Source organism: Caloenas nicobarica, chromosome 5 (genome assembly GCF_036013445.1).
Source record: "Caloenas nicobarica isolate bCalNic1 chromosome 5, bCalNic1.hap1, whole genome shotgun sequence".
NCBI lineage: Eukaryota > Metazoa > Chordata > Aves > Columbiformes > Columbidae > Caloenas > Caloenas nicobarica.
Genome location: NC_088249.1, coordinates 63,216,278 through 63,239,910, shown reverse-complemented (window position 1 = coordinate 63,239,910; position 23,633 = coordinate 63,216,278). Strand labels below are relative to the sequence as shown.

The 23,633-nt window shown below is 36.6% G+C and overlaps 1 protein-coding gene across 1 annotated transcript in view; it reads left to right on the top strand.

Annotated features, from left to right (window-relative positions):
- Positions 1–23,633, top strand: part of LUZP2 (leucine zipper protein 2) — a 170,081-nt gene that overhangs the window by 101,349 nt on the left and 45,099 nt on the right. The window contains exons 6-7 of the mRNA XM_065636680.1: positions 12,673–12,735; positions 16,171–16,233. Of these exons, the coding sequence (XP_065492752.1) occupies positions 12,673–12,735; positions 16,171–16,233 (126 nt within the window). The remainder of the gene's footprint in view (positions 1–12,672; positions 12,736–16,170; positions 16,234–23,633) is intronic.

Here is a 23,633-nt window from a genome sequence, read left to right as displayed (position 1 = left end):
GCATGAAAGATCCTGAGAAGGTTTAGTTGGCTCAATATTAATTGCTGTTATGATTAATATGCCTATATTCTACTCAGCAAAGTAAGAAAGATCATAAATCTAGAAAATGGCAAGTCTCTGTTTCCAGTCCTAATAATGTCTTGCCGATGTACATAGAGTGCACTTAAGCTACAGAAAACACAGCCAAATATCTTTTGTAAATATCATTTATCAAACTATGGAGTTAAATACACTTTTGAATGATAAAGTATTGACAGTTGATACTGATTTTTCTGCAATGATTAAAGTAAGGCAAAATAGACTTAGAGAAAGTTTCCATCTGCAAACTCTCCTGTGCTTAAAAGCCAGAGCAGTCTCTAGTCCGGAAGGTAAGAGCATAACATCATTTTTCTGGCTGTATTATTTACCAAAGTATGCTTTGTGTGCTCAATATTTTAAACAGTGATGCCATTCAAGAACAGATGTAAAATCATGCAGTTCATTTCCACCTTATTCAGAGATTTTAAATACTTTGCTAACACATCTTTCAAAGTCAGGCCTTGAAAGCAAGGTCTTTTCCTTACTAACTGACATAGAAGGAATAATTCCTGAGACCTACATCACAGATACTGGCTGTTGTCAGGAGGTGAACACTCAGTAAATCCTAGAACTTCCATTGACATGCATGTTCTGTCCTCTGTTATTAGGCCTTGCCATGCTCTCCAAATGGCTTTTACTTGGATATCTGAAGCAAGGGGGAAAGAAACCAGTAGCGTCAAGGGAAAATCTCCTTTACAGCTGCTCATGGTGGCCATGAATATATCGTGGGCAGATAAAGTATCTGGGAATGTTCAGCAGTCTGTTTGACCAAGTGGTGGCTCTCATCAGAAATGTCTGAGTCTTCCGTTGTTGAAATTATAGCTTGGCAACAATGTGTGATTTATGCGATCCGTACAGCATAACCATGTAATTGCAAGATTGCAGATCCAACTTCAGATTATTCATGGCTATGTTTGCTTTCTATTTAAAAACACGTTTTGTCTTGATGCATTTAGACTGTACAGATCTTTACATCTGTCAGACGACTAGTACATGGTCTGTGAGGTTAAGATAGGCTGAGCTTTTCCCATCTAGCGTCTCCTCTGTGTGGGTATGGAGTTGAACACATACAGTTTATCACTGATACCACAAGCTTGTTCTTTCTAATTCATTGTTTTTCTCTATGATGCCTTTTGTAGTGTAACTACATACACTACTATTTACAAAATGCAGTGCATGCTTTTACACTTGACATGTCATGAACGTAAAGCTACTGTAGCAGACTGGCTGAAACACTGTATTTTTATTTTGAAAATTTCCCTAAAAATTTAATGTTTTTTGACTAATCAAGACCCATCAAGTTTATTAAGGCACAAATATGTTCTGCAATTCTTCAGTGCTGTGGGAACATGAAAGTATGGCAAGTAAAGGCAAGATGCTGGCTTAGGGATGTTAGCATGTTAAGCATTGCAAAATAGCTGGACTCATGGCTGAGGTTCTGACATATAATGCTAATAGTAACTTGAACTGAATGGATTGTGACCTAACTGATGAAAATAGATTTAGTGGACGTTTCGGCATGAAGCACTCTGAAGCTGTTTTGTTGCAGTAACAATGTGGAACAAAATATGAAGTTAATCAAGAATTATAGAATACTTTTTTGACATTTAAATACAGTAAATGTCTCCAGTACTTTGAGTCAAATTACTTTTTGGAGCTTGTGCATCGATGCAGCTGTTCAGAGAACATTATCAATAATAGATGACATTTGGAAAGTGCCCAAAATCAGGATGCCAGGAGATAACAGTAAAGGCTAGCTGTCTGGTTACAGAGGAAAAGAATTCTTTTGAATACTACCTTACTTTTCAGTGTATATTGAAAGACATAGCAAAGTACTAATAATGGATTTTTCTGAAAAAGGAAGCACTTGCTTTTCTTTTGTAGGCACAGTTCACTGTTTGCCAAATTTTGGAGATATGTCTTTGCCAAATGTTATAGCTTATTGGGCATAGATTCAGAGTGGAAAACAACACACATGCTTTGATACTTTAAATATTTGGGGCTTTGTCCTTTTAAATATAATTCAGAATTGCTGTCAGTGTAATTAAGCAGTACAACCTTTATTGTTTAAATATTGTCTGAGGTAAATGATCAACAAATTCCCTTTGACCTTTGCTGAACATCAATAGTGAATTGAGTCATCAGCATGAAAAAATGTGATCGTTTATCTACAAAGAAATACGTTTTGTGGGAATAATTTCAAAGAACTTTGCAATATCATATGAAACACTACTAAAAATTGCTGTTGTGTTAATGTTGTCCTAAGAAAATGTTTATTTTGTAATATTAAATTGTTACGTTTTGGGGCATGACCCCAAATCTCACCGAAAATCTACCTTGACTTTGAGATATTCGCTCAAGTCCATATTCATGGCAGCATTAATGAAAATGAGATATTAGTGTCAGAAATATGAATCAACTAGCATATGACCAGGCAGATCACCTTTTATTCCAGGTGCTCTTAGAGGAAGGATGTCCTATGTCCTCTTGATTGATTAGGCTCTCTTACAAGTACTAAGAAATACTGTCTTCAACTTTTTTATGGCAGTCTTTAACTTCTTCAGTTTTTCACTGAAATATTATTATTATCATTATTTTCTGAAAATATTTAGTTAGTTTATAGGTACATGTTATTTCCTCTCAGAAACCAAATAAGTTTAAGCTGCACTCAGAGCCTTTTTTTATTTTTTCATAAGAACCCTGAGTGATACAATGAGAAATATCTGTATCTTGTGTTGCTGTACTGAGCTTAACTAGGGGGAAACACTTTTCAATAACATGTAAAAATAGCTCAGTTTAAGCTTAGGATATACTCCTTTCCTCCTCCCTTCCCAAGAGGAGGGATCCTCACTGAATAAGGTAAATTCATTATCATAGATAGGTCAATGATTCCTGAAGAACATAGTGTTAATGGCTAAAAAAATGTCAGTCAGGTCCTCTGAATTAGATCCTACTCCTGACTTCTATTCATCTCGCTGAATGATTTTTTGGAAATAATTAATAATTAATAGCTAATGATTATTTGCGTAGGGTTCTGTGCCAGTAGAGTAAGAATTACCTCCAATTGTCTATTGCAAACTGTCCTGGGCCTATGTTTGCATTAAGTGGGCTATTTACTGATTTATTCCATGGTGCTTATAGACGGCACGGTCCCTCTGCACTTAAAGGCTGAAGAAATCTCGTGTCCCGCCAGCTTCAAACTTGAGTTGCTGCCTGCACCTGATATGGTAGGACAGTGGATGGTGTTTGGGTTACACTCCTGATGTTTTGAAGATAGATGTATGTGGCTTATGGTTTTCCTACACGTATGTTGACTGTGGTTAACTGCTACCGTGATTTGCTTATCAAGATGTAAGATCATGTGAACTCTTTTCTTCTTCATGTGTTCCAATGATGGAGCCAGCCTTGTATCTATGAACTCTACCTTTACAGAAGTCTCGAGTTTCAAACCCTATAGCACTGGTGATAGTGCCTGCATAGAATTTGTGAATTAAAAATAGTGTTTTATTAAGTGCTGAAATATCCTAACGTGAAAATCTCTTAGTATATTGAATAAGCTCAGCGTGGTGGAAATATATTTAATGTGTGAATCAATCCAGTAAAACTGCCTCAGGGATATCTATTTCCTGATTGAAAGATATTGAAGTAGCTTCTTTAAAACAGCTGATGTATATTTTAGATGTCTGTAGATGGTACTTGCAAAACTTCTTTTAAAAATTAAATATATAGGCCGAAAAGTTCTGTAATGACAAATACTCAGTGCACTGCTACTAAGAGAATTCAGGAGACTGAGCCTATTAATATTAAAGCAAATCTGAGCAATATGACTCCACAGAGAGCAGCAAAAATGTATTCCTTAGTCATCCCCCACTCTTCTCCTTTCATAACTATGCCGTTTATGTTTTAAGACAGATGTTGACAATTCTGGGATGCAAATGTGCCAGGATCTAAAATATGCCTTAATGCAGCATTTCATCCCCTGCTGCTGGTACAGCAGAAAAAGTGAAGTTGTAAAGCAGAATGTAACCAGCGTGACCCTTTGCTCTTCTAGTGATAGAAGAGCTTGGATTTTTGAGAGTCAGAAGTGCATTTTATTTTTAGATATTTACATATTTGGTCACATTCAGCATGCTCTTTTCATTTCTGCCACATTGCCTTTATTAATAGAGTTCTCCCTCAGCTTTTTTTTCTTTTTTTTAAGCCTAACCTGCAGCTTGCACCAGCTGCTTTTTGCCATTCTGTTCTCAAATGTCAAACAAATGAAAAGAAGGAGCTCCAGGCTAACATCTCCCTCACCGGGTGTTCTGCTTTACTGATCCCACAAACCATCCCCAGGGCACTCAGCCACCTCTACCAAAGGGAAAGATCAAAGAATCGTCAGGTTTCTTCTCTAGATAATCCTGCGTGGCACCGGCAATTACCTTTCATTTCAGATAGAAATTCTGAAAAATGGGATCCTGTATTTAATATGCCGCTATGTTTTTAATTAAAATATCTGACACGGGAAGAATTAGAAATAGCATTTGCTTTCCCATAACAAAGTCCTGTTGAAATGACGGAAAGGTGTAGTGGAAAATCAAACCACTCCAATAAATATTTTTTTGTATCATCTTCCCATCATGAGCTATCTTTACTCAGAGATAAGGAAAATAAATGTCCCTGACCCCTTGCAATCCAAAAGAAAAAAACACCCTGGAAAAAAAAAAAAAAAATTAATCCAGTACACCGATTCATTGCTGTAACATAAAAATCCTCTGTTTCAGAGTGATGAGAGATTAAGAAATTTTTTTTTCCCCACTGAACTATCTAAACACACATAGAAAAGATTACATATACCAACATTTCATATTGCATCCTAACTGTATAAACAATAATAGTCATTCAGGAACTTGCTTTATTTTTCTAAAAAACTATTGTGACATGGAGACATGGAATTCAAAAATACAGGCTAAAAGGGATGAAAAACAAACCCCACATCTTTAAATGTAGCACAAATAATTTAAATATGTTTTAAATGTAGTAGTCATTACTAAAATTATTGTCTCTAGTTTGATCAAAGATTTTAAAGAGCTTTTCAGCCAGTTTTTACCTGAAGAAGAGCAGTCCCAGAGACTGCCAGACAGCTGATGACTGAGCAACTGCATTATGGATATCTCTTGAATTCAGAGCACAAGTATTTCTACTAACAATCATGAACGATTGAGCCCTAAAGTGACTTTATTCCTTAGATCCCATCGCACATTTGTAATACAAAAGACTGCTATGGAAAATCAGCATCTTAACTCGTTCTGTATAAGCGTTAAAGTTTTAAAACACAGCAGCAGCTCTCTAGTCCTGCTCAGAATGCTAATGGTTTGTCAGAGACTAACAGTCCAACTGCCTTTGAAGAGCACTTAAACACTTCATTTTGGGCAGAGGAGCATAGTCTTGCACACTCTGATGTTCCAGGGCTTATCTGTGTTCTGAATGAAGTCTCGGACACAAGAAGACCCCACGTATCTATGAATGACTGTGGTTTGGTCTACAAGAAGTTATCTAGGCAATTGAGTGATGCAAATACAAATACTCGTTGCAACTACACTGTGAGTTAAACCTTCCTCTTAAGTCATTTAATGTTAACACTAAACAATTTCAATGCCAACTATCACTGCTTTGTGCTTTAGAGATACAAATTCCACTTAAACCATGAATTTTTGTAGGGTTGAGCTTTAATGGAGAAGCTTGTGTTTAGACTTTCTGTGTGGTAACATTAAAAAGTTAAAATATATGAAAAGATTCTGAGAAAAGAACACGTGTGCGAGGAAGGCAAGATCGAATGGTCTGTATTAACAATACTGTTTTGCAACAGATTAAATGCATTTTTTTAGCTATAGGAAACTTCTGACTGCCTCTAAGCTGCTGTTGCCCTTTGGGTGCTAGGCAGGTTTACATTTACACCCTAATCTGTTCCACAGTTAGGGTGCAATCAAATCTCAACATGTGCTACAGTTTTATTTTCTCTGTATAAGAGGGTTTTTTCACATGATCAAGTGGGAGTGTCACTAAAAATTTACTGTCCATAATGGATCTAGTCCAGCATGTTGCAATGTGTTAGATTGTTATGACTTTAAGTATATATATGTATATTCGTCTTCTCATGTTTATATTTAGAGAAAGAGATCATGAGATTGAGGGGAAAAAAAAACCAACCCAAATATTCAAAAAGTTTACTTTTTATTACTATTATTACTATTCTATATCTCCTTACTCTGGTTCATTTAATGTATGGGGCACAACTGCAGGACATCCTGTGCCTTGGACATAAGGAACTGCTTATTTGATAGACACTTTCGTATAAAGTTAGGCTACTGCTATGCATAGTTGATGAAGGTATCAAAGATGAAGGTATACAAACAAAATCTTTTTTCAAGAGGGAGCTCTATGTGTCTGGCTATATCTCCTGACTCTGCCCCTCCTTTTGTTTGTGTGCTTCCCTGGAGCACAAGTTATTCCAGAGTAATATTTGGAAGAAATTGTGGACACAGCACTTCTCAACTAAACAGCAAAAGTCTATGCTCAGTTTACTAGAAGTCTGTGGTGTTGCTTTCATTGCATGCCTGGACATTCCTGGAAACAGTGTGCTTCTAAATAGTTGTACCTGTGGCACCCAGTTAAAAGCTCAAATAGAAGATTTTTGTGTGTTGCTTATCAACTCCTTCAGCTCAGAGGGACTACCTGAAATTCAGGAAAAGAATCAGCAGACTTTAACTAAAAGGGACAGATATTCAGAAATCAAAACAAAACGAAAACCCTAAAACACCGTATCCCATTCGTTTGGGGGAAGCTTGCTCTTATGTGCCTTTATCTGTAATGTAAGAGTGTAAGACAGGGGAACGCATTACACAAAAAACCCCAAACCAACAAAACAGGACTTTGAAAGTCCAAATAAAATGGGCTTTTCCCAGGAATTCAGAGCTAGAAGGACAATGGTGCTTTCTAAGTTTAGATCCAGACAGATCTGAAAAATGTTCAGGTCATATATGTATCATCAGTACTAAAATACACTGATGGGGCAAAGTCCTTCAGCTGTTTGACACACTTGACCACTGAAAACTGCAGGGAAAAGAGACTCAAACAGCCTCAAGAATTTCAAGGCGAACTCCTCCTCTTACAAAAGATCACAATGTCTTCACTGCCCATGAAGGAAAAGTAGAACCGCGGTTCTTAAGGTCTTATCTGAAAAAGTTCACGTAGTGGAGTGCAGGAAACTCAATTTATCTGTCTCAGAAAGATGAAGGACTGAGCCAACCCTACTGAGATTAAAGCAGTCATGCTGTTTCATGCTATATAAAACATTTTTCATCACTGTGAAATATAAAGCTAATATCCAGAGCAAAATGGGTACCAACATGTTGCGATATCAGAGAAATTCAGGTATTTGATTTTGGTCTGTTGCTATATTCTGATTTCCCTCCTAAGGGCACAGGGAACCACTTTGGTTGAACAGGAGATGGAGAGCAGTTCATCTTGGCAACTGGCCCTACACAGTCCTGCTGAGCAGAGTCCAGGGTTTTTTGTTGTTCTTGTTTGGGTCTGGTTAATTTTTTTTTTTTTCAGTAGGATGCCCATAAGAGAGAAATGTTCCAATGATGAGCAGGGGCTCAGCATGATCTGATTTGCGCTATTCATCAAGGGGAGGCAGAGCCAAGTTTATCTTGTATACAACAAACAACTGCTGTCAGAGCTCAGATGAAATGTCTGAATCGAAGCTGATTACTGGGAATAATTTTCTGAGAGAGAAAGTGATTTTCTTTCCTTGAACACGGTTTGTGTCCTCATGCTTTCAAAGGCTAGTAGGCAAACTAGACTTGTTTCGTATTGACGAGGTCTACATTGTATTGTTCGTCCTGGGTTGGGATCCTGATGCTGTTTCAAAGAGCTAATATGCGTGTTTCAAATTATGAAACAGAAATATGAGAGTATTGAAGCACTTGTCTGTGTGGCCAGAATTCAAGGTAACCTAACATAAGAAATGGTATCTGAAAATTTGTGCCTTTTACATCGGTGGCATCATTTTACCCTTCTGTATATGGAATATATGATTCATCAGATAATTGTTAATCCCCATAACTTTGGATTTATGATGATAATAAACCCGTTTAAACCGGACCCAATGACAGTTTGTCAGATTTATCAATGCTTATAAACGATGACTTTTACCTCATGAGGTATTTATTGTATATGTTAAATGAGGAGGGGATGTTATGAGAAATACAATATGCAGCTGTATAATTAATGATTTTAATAAAGTGAATTTGCAGAAAAGGAACTAAACCTGCAACTGTAAAAGTGCTTATTTTTTTTTAGTGTTCATTTTTGCTTTTCTTTTTTAAGTCATTGTTGAAGCTTTCTAACAGGGAGCTGAGAATTAAAAAAATAAACAAAAACAAACACCCACCCAACAAAACCCAAACAACAACAAACAAACAGAAACCAAACACTAAAATATCCCTGTCACACCTTTCCACTGTTATGCATTGATATTGTAGGGAGGATATAGCAGAGGGAAGGAGACCTGAATTTTATTGAGATAAAAGTTAGTAAAATTTTTTAACATGAAAAGAAAGGGCCATTGGCATCATGGTTACTGTTTCTAAGAACACTAAGGTATTCTTACGTCGCTGTATTTTTCCTCCTTTTCTCCTCCTCCTCTGGAGAGCTGTTGTGCTCAGTCACTCACGGTATGAATCGCAGCTTTTGTAATAACGTGGGTGCATCTGTCCAGATGTTTGGTGATTATTTTGGCCCATTACCGGCCTTTGATTCAGGAGAATCAATGACTGAAGTGAAGGAATTATTTTCAAAATTTAGGAATGGAAAGGAATATATATCCACCTAACCAGTGAAAAAGGGTATTTTTTTTTTCCTTGCGGGTTCCAAAGGCACCCAAGCAAAGCAACTGCAATGCTACAGCTTCTTCTATATACTTTCGTATCAGCGAGAAATCTTTAGGCAACCTAAATATAGGGTTACTGTCAATATTCATAGAGTGAATTCAGCTTCCTTTAAGCCTGGTCTCACATATCAAAAATGAAATCAAACTCAAACAAAATATGCATACCTTATATTAGTATAAGAGGAAAAAAAAATGCCCAGGGACTGACTGACAGATCTATTTAGGAATGAGGCAGAAAGCTTTTTATATTCAATATGGAAGCTGTGTGCAGAATATGTTAGCAAATCTGACAAGTTGTCAATGAGTGTTCTCACTTTTTTGGAGGACACCAATAGACACTGTACTCACATGTGGTGCTATTTCTTGAGCGTAGGTACCGGGAGAGCAAGTATCGACTGCATTGGAGGAGACAACGATGTTCTTGTGCATGCGACAACCACTGACAACAATTTTCTGCGCCTGAGTTTAGGGATGCACTGAAACTACTGGTGGAAATGAGTTAAAAGACTGAGTAAATTGAGTTAGATGCTACAGTAACTTGGCTTAATGATATGATTGCATGCAAATGCTCCAGCTAACAGTCTGTGCCATAAGCTTTCCAAGATGTTAAAATACATTAAAATACCTATTTAGTTTTAATATAATGGTATCCTTTCTCCAAAGCTAAAAGGCTGTGTCTAATTAAAGTCATTATTCTATATAATTTTAAAAGCCTATTAAAGACATGTTTACAGATAGTAAATTCATTCCTTACACTTATATTGGTATTTAAACTTGAAATGTCGAAGTCCTTTTCTGTTAAGGTACTTAATAACAACAACAAATTTTAAAACAAAAGCTGTATAAAATTCTAGTTAAATTATCTTATTTATTTTTGTTCTTGTTCTTTGAAGGATGCTTAATAGGAAAATAAGAAGCATCATCCTGAATCCATATTTAAGACTTAAAAGTCAGAACTTCTGTCCTTACTCAATAAGCATTTGTAATCTAAAAATCTCCCTGATTAATTTATCTGATTTTAAATAGCCCTTTTCTAGTGAGTTTACAGAGTATGTACCTGATCAGACTCTTCATTTCGAAACATTTAATTTGAAATCCTGATCAAATCAGGCTCTGTTATACTTTCCATGATTTTATGGGTATACTTCACATTCTACTAGAGAAAATTAACACTATTACCACTATTAATCACTATATTTGACAGTGACATGTGATTTGCTAAGTAACATAAAATGACTCAAATTTTAAGCAAGAAGTATCACCTACCTCTGACAAGCTCCTGCTTATTTTGCTCTTGATACTTGTAACCTTTTAATGCTTGCTCTCATTTCTGAAAACGTTATTAAGTGCAGATTAAATTATGACTGTTTTGCCTGCATTCCAGTAACCCTGGGGGGGTTTTGTTGCCAGTAGACTGGATGATGAGACAGGATTGGTAAATCTTGTTAAACCTAGCTAAATCTCAAAAACAGAGTCCTACTCTTAACTTAAAATATTTTCAGCAAGTTTTGGGTTTGTACTATTTTTTTGCACAAAATGTGGAAGTGGTGGCAACCATCTAACACAATGTCTGTCCTTTTGAGGTGGTAGGAATGCAGTTCTTCACATTCTGGGTTACAGCAGGGCCCCCTCAAAACAGCACATGTGGAAGTTACTTGCAAACTGTTCATGCATCAATAGAAGTATTTTTTTCTAGTAGTTTATACTTGGCAAAAGGAAGAGAAATGAGTAGAAATGTAATGATTACAACTCATTCTTTTGTTCTGAAGTAAGTGTAGAGTCTGCTACCTAAACCATCGTCAGGCTGTAGGAGGACTGGAGGATAATGACACTAGTTAGTCAAAACAAAGGGATGACTTGGCTTCCTGAGTTAATTAAATGCAATTCCCTAATGAAGCAGTGCCTTTGGCACAGTTGGCTATCGCCCCAAGAGGTCATGCTGATCTTTTATGTGAAACCAGTCCCACCAACTGTGTGATCACAGTACAACATCGCTCTTCAGATGTACCCTTGGGGAGCAATAGATGTGCTGGGCGTGCTGCACCTCTTTGGTTTCTCTTTGGTTTATCTTTATCCAGCTTGTATCTTCTACCCGATTCCCATTTTGCAGAGCCACTTGTCTTGTTCTGTATTTCTACAGTGGTTAGTACGATAAGGTGCTGCTCTGTGTTGAGCTACAATATCATTTCCAAATAAAGAACAAAAAGTAATCGACTGTGAGACATGTGAGAACATCATTGGTTCTCCCTCCCCACACTCAGCCCTTTGCAAATCACATTTTGTGAGGCAGAATCTGGGTGGTCTCGTCCAAAGTAACATCCCAACTCCTTTTTATTCTGTTAGAGCGCTGTGGGTGCCCGTGTCAATCAGCTGGATGTGATTTATTGTTTCTGCAGTAGTGTGTATTGGTGCACAGTAGATAGCAAGAGTGAAACATGTGAAATGATGTGATATCTTCTCCTTATTTTGGAATTGTACAAAGGAGGTTTCAAATGGAATTTTAGTTCGTTTGCATTCACTTTAATAAGAAAGGTTTTTTTCAATAAAATCTCTGAGCTTCTTATTATGGGAATAAAGCTTCCAGTGTTTCAGTGGGATGTGGACCTAAATTTGAACTGGTGTCCTGCATGGAATTACCCTTTTTTCTCTAATGTCAGCTTGTTTTTATGCATAATATTCAAGAAACATATTGCTATTCAGTAATAGAGACACATTTCTAAAATATGGTGGGCTGGGTTTCTTTGTGTATGTTTACAGTTTGCTAGCACAGGAGAAGTTGGTTTTAGTGTTATTTTCATTTTTTTTTAGTGTAACCGTGTTATTACATGTCCAGCCCTCGAAGTTCTGCCTGTCGAATACTTATGTTTCTGAACAGTTTTGAAAGAGGTCTGCACTGCAGAGAAATCTTTACCCTTGACCATCAATTATGGGATAATATGAGGGAGAAGTGCAGAAATAATTACCAGACTATTGAAAATTCATTTTATCAAGGTTTATTATTTTCCCTGAAAATGAGAAGAAATATGATTAAAACTCCTACATCAAGAAGCATATTGAGTGGGCAAAATGCTATCAGGTAGCTAACCATCTAACGCTTTTGATTACTTGTAGTTTTAAATTAGGAAATGTAAGAAAAAGACCCCATGAATGTGATCATCAAGGTCTAGGGATGAGATCTTTGCCCTGTTACTCAGTTGTTATAATGATTTACTGAAAATTATATTGAGCTATGCAGTTGACACATGCTAAGGATTAGAGGTTGGTGGGCTTTTCTTTGTTCTTCTTGGTTTTGTTTTGGTTTTTTGTTTGTTTTTCTGTGGTTTTGTTTTGTTTGTTTGTTTTCCTTTTTTCCCTCAGCATATCCAATCTAAATTGGTTTCAGTTGCAAGGGCGTTTTGGAAGGTTTCTGTGTGCAGTCCCGTTCCTGTGAAAGCAGGTTTTAATGCAAAGTCATAGCCTTTTAGAATTCTATAAGAAAGGATATTGTGTCATGATGCATCTATCTTGTCTTCTTATCTATGTCTTTCCAGGGACTTAAAGGTGTTATCTGTGTATAAAATAAAACCAGTATGATCAAATATTTAAAGGGTCCCTTAATATTTCAGTAACTCTCAGTAATAAAACTGTTGGTTTTTTTTTTTTTTTTCTTCCCCTCTCAGAACAAAAGCCTCAAAAACAAGCTCTTGTCAGGAAATAAGCTTTGTGGTATTCATGCAGAAGAGGTAAGTAAGGCTCCTCTCTATTCGAAATCTAACGTACTCAAAAGAAGCTTCCATCAAAAGTCTTTTGTACTAAGATTCTGATATAGATTATATATTATGCATGTGTGGTGAGTGTTCCTAAAGCGCTCTCATCTTCACTCAGTTCTGTGACTCCTCTAGAAGCAACTCAAATGTATTAGAAAGTGAACTGCAAACTCAAGTTTTAGACAACTGAAATGAAGTTTGGGCATGCTTATGGAAAGTCTATATAGCTCTGTAGATGTACGTTATGATTTTATTTCCATAATCTCCATGCCCAGAGTAAGAGAGGAACAGCTAAATGCCTTTTAAAAATAATTTCTAGAGAAAGATTTATTATTTTTGACTCCAAGAATGTTTCATTACTTGAAGGAAAAAAGGGTCATTTTATAAAATACAGGTAAAGATATCTGTCCTCTACTGAAAAGGGAGCTAGCAAAGATAGTCAATGATAGAGAAGCCCTATTTTTTTCCAAATACATAAATGTACAAGTAACTACATTCATGCCAGCAGTCCCATTAGCTTTTTAACTTTTTTCAAAGGAGAGTATTACTACATATGAATCTGCTTTACTCATTTACATTATTTCGGTCATGGGTTTTTGCATATATAATTTCTGTGAAAGTTGTTGCACCTCACCAGAATGAAACAGAAGTGTAACACTTTTCTTCTTGACTAAAATTTCCATAATTACGGTTGAACATGTTTTCTTCATTAAAGACTCTGCTTCTAAACTTAGAGGTCAAAACTCATGAAGTCAAAGTAGCATTTTCTAGTTATATTAGCTAGTTAGCCTAACTGAAGTTCTGCAACCACTGTTTATGAGAAATCCTCAATAGTAAGAAATAATAAAGTTTTGGGGTTGTTTTTATTTGCTAGCTTGTCAAAATGTATGTTATCTTCCTATATCACCCTTGTTGCTTTCAAACATGCCACAGTATATGAATACAAATATTTTTTTTTTCCCTTGTTTACCACCTTAAAAAAATTGGCAGTGTGTGCAACAGAGCTTCCTGTTTTCTCCTCTTTTTCAGGTTTGTTTTTCCTAGCTGCATAACATCTTGAATGTTTGGTAATTAACTTGAAGATCTTTTCCCTGATTATCTCTCCTTTAATGTTTGCAACGTAAATGTCTCTAAATCTAAACGCAAAGTCTAAGATTAAATTAAATTTAGTGTGGTGTGACAAGCCTTGCTGCCAGGTAATTTCAGAAAACTAAACGTAAGCTAGCTAACTCTCAAGGCAGCAGATTGTGAGTGTATTTTAAACCTTAAGAATCTCAGACTTTATGAATCATCCTCGCGAATTTGTGGCTTTTAAGTGGGTTAGTGCCATTGGAATAAGCAAAGATGCTACAGGACTACCCCTTTTTTTGTTGTCGTTTTGCCAGTTAGTTGGTGTCAGCCAGAGAAACAGAGTGTATTTTCTGCTCTTAATTAAAGATACTTAATTAAAGATAAAAAATAAAGTACTATTCTCGTCAAGCATAACAAGGGTGTGAAATCAGTTTCCTTTTAGTTATCAGATCAAATACCCTCCATGGATAGAATTACCTACCAGGAGGCTTCTGCTCCGTTCTGCTCTCTGACTGCGTGCAAACAGTTTCAGTGTGTCCTGTGATTCTTTGTTGTCCAGTTACGCAGACAGGAGATGCTGGTCATGCTGTATGGTTTATATGGCTGGCTTTTCTTCTCCAGGAATTCAGAGCCCTGGAGGAGGGAAGTCAGGATGGTGCAAACCTTGGGCTGCCCAGAAAATAGGCACGTGTGCCAGGGAAATATTCCCAGGTGCTGTGGTTTAGAGATCGTTATCAGCCTACGTCTAATGATGGATCTTACCTACTGACAGGTTTTGTATGTCCGGCCCCTAGAATCACAGGAAAACCACACAACAAACAAATTTTTTCACAAAGAATTTCAGGTCATAGATGTGCTTTTAACTCACTTCTATTATGCAGTGAATACATTTAGCTTCCTGACTCTTAATTTCATCATTGTGATTTAGCAAACGAGTGTCCCCATCCCTGGAGACATCCCAGGCCGGGCTGGACGGGGCTCTGAGCAACCTGAGCTGGGCGAAGATGTCCCTGCTCGTGACAGAGGTTGGACTGGATGAGCTTTGAAGGTCCCTTCCTACCCAAACTATTCTGTGATTCTACGAATTGTAACTCTTAGATTCCTCTATAGCCATTTTGGATACCCTGTATGTCACAGACACTATAATACTTTCTTAAGCACAATGGACAGAACAATTAAAGCTGGTTAAGGTTTTCTCACTGGAATTTAGTTGATGTGGAATATGTTCCGTAGCTCTTCCAATTGCATTTTCCAGATCAGAGGACGGTGCTATTTGCATATTCTTCTATGTAGATGACGTAAGAACAGACAGAGTTACAGAAGAAAGAGGTGAAATGAATTGATCTTGGCTATTTGTTTCAGATTTTATGGAATACAATAACCAATTTGGCCTTAGTTCTCAAATATTTAAAGCAAGTTCTAAAATTTTCTCTTTAGATTCATTCATTCTTCCCAAAAGTCTGTCGCTGAATTTGACTGCACCAATTGGAAATACATCAGATCTTTCTGGAAGCTCCAATTTGTGAAAGATATACTGCCATCTGTAATACGTTATGTTTATGGATGTGCAGTTTCAGTAAATGTGGAATTGACTTATAATCCATTCCAAGAAGTTCTAAACAGTTGGCATTAATTAATGTGAGAAAACGTACCGAATATCAGTTGAGACTGTGGATTTTGTTAAAAAGAAAGTATTATTTTTACAGGATTCTTAAATAAAGGGTGAAATAATGCTCTTTGGATAGTTGAGTGTAGTATAAAAAATTGCTATTATATTTTGCTTAACTTAAAAAGCACATGGACCGTTACTTAAAAGTATTTTAAGGGTAAATTTAACAATATTTAAAATAAATATCAGCCTAAGCTGATATAAATTAGCACAACCTATGCCTAGTTTGCATGACATGGTCATAAACTGAGAACCTAGTTCATTTAGATGCTATCTGGAACTCTCTGGTCATTACAAAGAAGAGCCTATACAACACTATGGAAACCTTTCCCTCTAAGAAAAAGAAGATTCTTTGCTTTGAATGTGATGCCTTCAGTTATGCTTCATGGAAAGTATTAATAACATCTTGTGTCAAATGTGTAAGCCAGTTATTCACAATAGTACTAACTCATTTATGTTCTTCAGGTGAGTGCCATTTTATGTTTTCCTTGATACTTTTGCCTGATTTAGACGTGCTAACCTGGAAAAACAATTGATTTAGGTTATTTTTCTGCATTTTAAAGTTGATCTAGTTTCTACTGTTGTCTGAATTTGCTACTTTTTTTTTTCCTAATCTGAAAAGTAAATATTTAAAATAAAAACTCCCTTGATCTTATTATCCTTACTTTCAGTCAAAAAAGATCCAAGCCCAGCTGAAAGAGCTTCGCTATGGAAAAAAGGATTTGATTTTTAAGGTAAGTTTTATTTCACTATAGTTAGCTAAATTATTAGTTAATATAATATTGAAGTAATGTAGGAGTGTGATAATTGCCTTTATTACTGTAGTTCTAAGGAATTATTTCCTTCTCATCATACTGAAAAGAGCTCAAAACAGCAAAGACAGACATAATACAATAATGCAATTTCAGAAATATCTATTTCAGTTGCTTTTTTCTGCAAACCACTCCGACAGGAACAGTGCTTTTTATTAAATTGCTTTCAGGGGTAAAGGAAGGAAGATTCAAAGCCTAAAAAGTTGCCTGGTGTCTTTGTTTTTCAATAAACAAAATTAATGGAAAGTATTTAGTTTACGAATATCTGCATTTACACACTCATTTGAAGTAATGTTCTTGTTTCCTACTGGTGACCAAAACCTGTTGCCCTGTTCCATAGATTCTGTAACACATTTTTCTTCTTTCTAACTGAATGATAGAATACTTTGGAGATAGTTTTTGTTTTTTCTTTGCTTAGCAGTCCTCCGTGGCAATATCAATTATTGCTAACACTTAAAGCAAATCTCTGTGATAAGCTTGAGCAGTAAAATGTTCCTTAGGTCCCTGCATTCGAAGTCTTGTTATAGGCTGAAACATCTTTACCAAAACTGAAGCTTCCAGGAAAAAGGAAAATGAAACCAATCCAAATGAATAGCCTGTTTAGCTAGTATATTTGAAAAACAAGCAAACAAACACAAAACAAAACCCCCATGAACGTTGCGGGGAAGGACAACACATAGAGACATTTTGCTGAAGGACGTGGAGTCTTTGTTAACACAGGGAGAAGTTAATGCCTATTAAAGAAGGAGGAGAGAGATTCAAGTCACCTGACTGGAGGCTGCTGATTTAGTACTTTTATTGCTGGCATAAAGGATGAAGATAAGTAGTCGTCTTCAAAGTGACTAGAGCTAGAATTACTTACAAAGTCATTCATCTCAATATGAGGTCTAAATTGCCTTCTGGAAGTATTTAACTCTCTCTGCTGTCTATCTATTGTATGCATAATACTGTAAAGATGGAATAATGTAGACCGTTTAAAATATGCAGTGTGAGTTGTGTGATTTATTTTTTTTTCTTTTTTTTTTTTTTTTCTTTTTCTTCTCATGTACAAGTTGATTCCAAGGCTTTTCAGGAGCAATTGTTTCTGGTCATTATGAGACTCAAACCAGGGGGAATAGATTTAGAGATAAAACCAACGCATATTATAAGTCGAGGCAGTCGAATTTTAACACCAGCGAGAATGAACAGAAATTCAAATTCGGTTTACCTATAATTGACAGTTTGAAAAGAGAAAAAGATTATGGCTTCTAAACTTGAGTGGGTGCAAAAGCTTGTTTTCTTTGGCTGAGGCAGAAGGATTTTCAGTGCTACCTACTTATTTTCCTTATGCTAATACACAGTGATCCCAAAACCAAATCTGAGTTATTAGGTTATGTAGTAATGCTCAGCAAGGGAATGCTCCTACCCGAAGCTGCCCACCTGAAAACAGCTTACAGAAGCAGAGAAGGAAAACACAAGCATGAGGAAGTGAACAAATTGAGAAGTCTGTCTGGCATGCAGAAAATTAAATCCACGTTCCCTTGATCCTAGTTCAGTAAACTATTTAGAGAATTTTTCCTCAGCAATGGCAATTTAGTAGTTAAGGTATAGATGTAAAGATCAGTTTTCTGGTGGAGAGGAGGGAGTTTACTTGTGTTACAACAGACGCTATTTGCCTTTTAGGGAAATCATGAACTTATACAATTAAAAACACTTTGAGAGCTTCAGGTGGATGATGTTAATGAATTGTGAAATGGATTACAAAGTTCTGGACCTACCTGGACAAAATACTGGGACCTACACATGCAAATACGTGACACTTGACTGTGTGCATTTCTGTATGTGACTGACTGCCTGATTTGCTAATTTGATGTATCTTTGACATGTTGTCAGAAATATTTTTCTCAGGTTTATTTGTTGCTCTTTTTCCTGACTAAAGGAAATTTGGTTTGTGGAGAAAATGGAATGGCAAACTTATGCTGTCCTCCTAAATACTCATGTGAGATGGGATTCAGTGGGCTCTCTTGAGTGTGTTTCAGGTCTGAAGACAGACATACTGAATAGAGCAGAAGCCATTTGGTATTGGTACAGGGCAAGCAGCTTTTTAAATGTCTGTCTGATGAGAGAGACCTCGCTAGGTTTGGGCAAGGACAGGTGGTATTTCATTTCTACTTGCTTTGATACTAGAAACCGAACAGGTCTCATGTTTCATGTTTTGCGAAGTTCTGATTCTTTCTGATACAAGATCCAAACGGTGGGTGGACAGTCTCCTGCCAGTACAGAGCATGAGTGGTGTGTGTGATCATCTCCTCCTAGTTACTGTCATCTTGCAGGACTTCTGCCCTTTTTCCCCTTCCCACCCCGCTAAACCTTGTTTTTCTGCGTGCCTTGCCGTGGTCTTCAGGGAATTCTGTTCTCTGTGTAGCTCTGAAGGATGCGAGCTTCTCCTGACAGTTCGCCAGAAGGATGTAAACTTCTTAATAGATTTCTGAAGGGTACAAGGGAATGCTTCAGTCCGTGCCCATTAAACCGTTGCTTTTTGTGGTGGAATTAATTGTGAAGATGGATGTGAAGTAAGGTGGTGGTGGGTGGTGTTTGCTTTTTGTTTTGCATAATCAACATCAAGAAACTAGTTTTCAAATTCTGGTAACCGCTATTGTCGATGACTCTGTACTGGCTACAGCTCTGGGGATTAAGTGGGAGAGAAAGATGGGGGGGTGGGTGGGCAAAAATACAGCTTTTTCCTTTAATAGTCTAGTGAATTGGTAAATTATATCTACTTTTAACATTGTGCAACAGTAACTTAACAAGTGGTAGTAAATACAACATGAGTTCATCATACTTGGCATGTATTTACTCTTCTTCTTCACAGTGGTTTTTAATCTAGCTGATTAATTATGTGGCATGTGTGTATGCATATTTATATTTTGCTGTCTTTCTAGATATGTGACATAATGCCATATGAGAGAGAAGCAGGGAGAGTCACAGAAATTAAGTGATGCACTCAAGGCTAGATAGGTTGTCAGTATCTCTACTGAGATTAGAATTTGATCTCCTCATTATCAGACTTCAGTCCCTTAAACCTCAGCACAGTATCCTTAAAACGTTGACAAACATTTGCATTTGCTGTGTATCATAATGAGAAAAATAAGGCATGATTAATACAAATTTTAACTCAAGCTTCTTAATTTCGTAGTTGCCTTTGTGAGTAGGTACTTGCTAGTTCTGAATGAGTCTGCTCTTAATTACAATAATTCATTTATGGTCCTAAAACCCTGATTCAGTGAAGTACTCTTGATTTAGCAAAGCATTTAAACATGAGGTCCACATTTGTTTCAGGCATTCATAACTACTTGTTTTGAAATTACTCCTTCGTCAACTCTCTTCCCATCATTTGGCTATACTATCCTAGAAGTAGTCACGTTTTACTAAATTAGAAAAGAATTAAAAGTAATTTGTTTTTTTTTGTTCATGAAAAACAAACACATGTGTATCTGAAAACAAATTCAGCAATAACTTTCACTATCAGTTCATCCTTTGAGGAGCGGCTGAGGGAACTGGGGCTGTTTACCCTCGAAGAAAAAAGGAGGCTGAGGGGAGACCTGCTCACTCTCTACAACTACCTGAAAGGAGGTTGGAGCGTGGAGAGGGTTGGTCTCTTCTCCCAGGTAACAAGCAATAGAACAAGAAGAAATGGCCTCAAGTTGTATGAGGGAAGGTTCAGATTGGACATTAGGAAACATTTATTTGTGGAAAGGGTTGTCAGGCATCAGAGCAGGCTGCCCAGGGATGTGGTTAAATCACCATCCCTGGAGGTGTTTAAAAGACACGTAGATGAGGTTCTTAGGGACATGGTTTAGCGCAAGTGTCAACGGTTGGACTCGATGAACTTAAGGATCTCTTCCAACCAAAATGATTCTATGATTCTACGATATCTGAGACGACAAATATGGGGCTGGGAGCTGAGTGACATCAGGAAGCAAAGACAGAGGTGTTCAAACAGAGAGGGAAAGAAAGAAGAAGGAGAAGGCGAAGGGGAGGTTATTGGGAGAGACTGGGAAGAGAGGATGAGGGAGGGGAGGAAGAAGAGCATCTTAATCCCAGTGCTTGGCAATCTCTGCTGCTCCTCAGAGTGGTCCAGCTTGTTTCCATGGTGGTAATGTTGAACCCCACACATCTGTCAAGTGCAGTATCACAAATTAAGAGTAAGATTGACGTTGTAGTTCTCTGTTATGCTCCTAAATAGCATTTCAGGTACTGAGCACTCTAATGCCCCTAAAGAACTAGGCAGTACCATATTGGCTTCTCAGATTTAGGCTTGTGTTAGAACTGCTTACACAGACCTATATAAGAAAGAGAAGGCAGCTTTAAAAGTAATGATTTTTGTGTTTCGAGGACTTGTTTCAATTAAGCATTTCTATCTGGGGAACACCTGAATTGCCTTACATATAAAAGGGCAGAGGATATGTGCTTAAAAGTCTGACATTTATAGTCAAAACCATTTTCTAAATTATTTGAAAAACACAGTGCTACACCAATGAGTTCATTATTTAGAAACTAATTTTAAACTGTGCATTTGCTATGGTAAATAGGGTCAAAGAAAATTAAAATTATGTGAAATTGCTTTCACATCATCCTGACTGGTTGTGGTAAATATTTATGCCATTCCTCCCTCTGAAGTAAGGTTGATGCCACCATATGTGTCTTCCTCCTTATTAGCAGTAGTTAATTACATGCCACAGTAAACCTTTTTCCCAGGCTTGCAAAGTATTTATTTCTGTGATGCAGACTATGAGAATTCTGCATTCCCTACAGAGAAAGAGGTGAAATGATTTAAGAAAAACAAACAAACAACCGCCACAAAACCACTGAAGACTGACTTAGCAGAGAATTTGTGTTAAACATTGAATTATAAATGACCTTGTTGTCTGGGCTTGAAATAATTGATTACAGAATTTTAATTCTTTGAGAAACTTTTACAGAAGTGGTTTCTGTATTTGCACATGTAAGAAAATGCAAAAGTTTCAGGTTTTCCAATACTATTCTGCTAGTTGTATGCAGTAGGCAATCAGGCTTGACCCAAATCCAGCCATTTCATAAATGTACATTCACCTGCTTGTATTAAAATTGTTATCAACTGCAGAATTCATCTGACCTTGCATGTTTGAACAATTAATCTATTTTACACATTTTAAAGGATTCTTCATTATGGTCAAAGTACCATAAACCAGCTCCTTTCCTTGAAGAAAGCTTTCCAAAAAACCCTTTTTTTTTCCGCCCTTAAACTTTATTTATACATTTATTTATCTAGCACAAAAATAATGCTCTTACCTTTGCTGTAGCTTTTACACTGGCCTGTAATGCTAAATGTAACTTGTGTTAAGTGTTAAGAGGAGACGATAAGTGAAAGCTGAGGACAGTTTCCTATGGGCCTGTCATATCAGCTTCCCCGAGCAAACACTGCAGCTCGTCTCTCTTTCAGGCGGATCTGTAGCCTGTAGTGTGTTTATTCATCCAACGTGTTTCCTCCGCATCTGGATCTTCTGCCACCTCCCTTGGGAAATTTAGCAAGGCTGCTTAGGAAAAACAAAACAACGACAAAAAAAAAGCTATTATAAAATATCAGTTATATAGATAAATGTAAAACAAAATTTTAGAGGGTTTGGTTTTGTTTGTTTGCTTGGGGTTTTTTTAGAGATTTTAAACCAGTGACTTTATTAGGGATAAGTTCTATAAGCTACAGGCTGGCTTCAGCACATTGCATAACAACTGAAAAGAGTCTGGAAGAGGAGGCTTTCTGGTTATTACACATTTAGTGTAGAGCATTTTTAAGCATATTATTTTGAGAGATTAACTATCAAAGACTTCAAAGAAGAAAATGTTCTCTAAAAAGTTTTCCTGGACTCTACCAGAAATGATGTGATGAATGAAAGTAGCAAAGTGAACCTCCTTTTAGGTATATTTTTATTTATTTAATGATGTTTCCTATTTGATAAATTTAATCTTATTGGTCTGTTGTGTCTTGTATATTATTCTTTGATGATTTTATTAGCAAAAAGAGGTTGTTTTTCTTTGCATTGAGTTTATTTTTTCTGTAAGCCTTTACTTTTCATACAGAGGATGAAGATGAAAGGAAAAGTGCCCACAATAGACCAGAGTCTGGTAAAGGATGAAAGGAAAAGCCTGACAACATTCTTACGGACTTTTCTTTTTAAATACATAAATAAGAAAGGCTACATCATATTTACTGAGATCAAAAATTCGTATACATTTGTGGCAATCCCATCAGCACTGGTTCTGTTTTGGCTAAAGCTGTTTTCTTAGGAGACTGTGGAAAATAGAAAGGATGTTCCGTATTCTCTGCCTCCACAGATGGTTCATTTATATGCGTGTTATTCTTTCACAATGCTCATCTAATTTTTTTTTTAAGACCTGCAGCAGTTCAAACTCTATGTATTTCTGCTACTTTGATGTATTCTAGTCTATTAGCCTTAGTAACAGAAAATGTTTTCTTGTATGTCTTGAATCTTCCATACTGAAATTGAAGCCAATTTGTTATAATGCTACCTCTTATAGACTTGGAGCATTTCTCACGGTGTTCTCCTTTTTTGGATTAACATATGTAGAATTTTTTTTCCAGTCTTGCTTCTCAGTACATGTTTGCTTACCATTAATGCTTCGTGTTAATCATATCTGAACTTGCTTTCTTTGGTCTCTGTCCATTTGCAGTGCCCTAAAATGAACACTGAAGTCCAGCTGACATTTTACTCATGATGAGCAGAGCAAAAGTATTTTTGGAGTCTGTACCCACAGTGTTCTTTGCCTTTTCTACAAAAACATGGCATATTCAGTGGTGATATCATCTTGAGTCATTCATCCCTACTGTTCTACATTCTCTATTTGTTTTATCGATTATTCCTCTCCGTATTTAGCATCTTGTCTTTCGTGAATGTCATCCTATTTTTTCCAGTTCGTCAGGATAAATTTAGGTAAAACTCTTCTTCTATGGCACACAGAGTTCTGGTTTGATGTCATCAGAGTATTTAATGAGTATATGTTTGGTTCACTGTTCAGTTCTCAAATGATACATACGCCAAATAAAAATCTGTCCCCTAGAGAGATAGTCTGGTTATTCCTTTCAGTACTTTTCCAAAAATGAATGTTGTACTAATAGATCTAAAAGACATGACCTCTTTAATTTTTTCTCTTTCTGAAGACAAAAATCACATATATTTTCCAGATGTCATGTTCTTCGTCCACTCTCTGCTGAGTCTGTAAGGAACTGAGATCTTAAAGCCAAAACTTCCCAAAGCAATAAAAGCGACGATGCACAAACATGAATA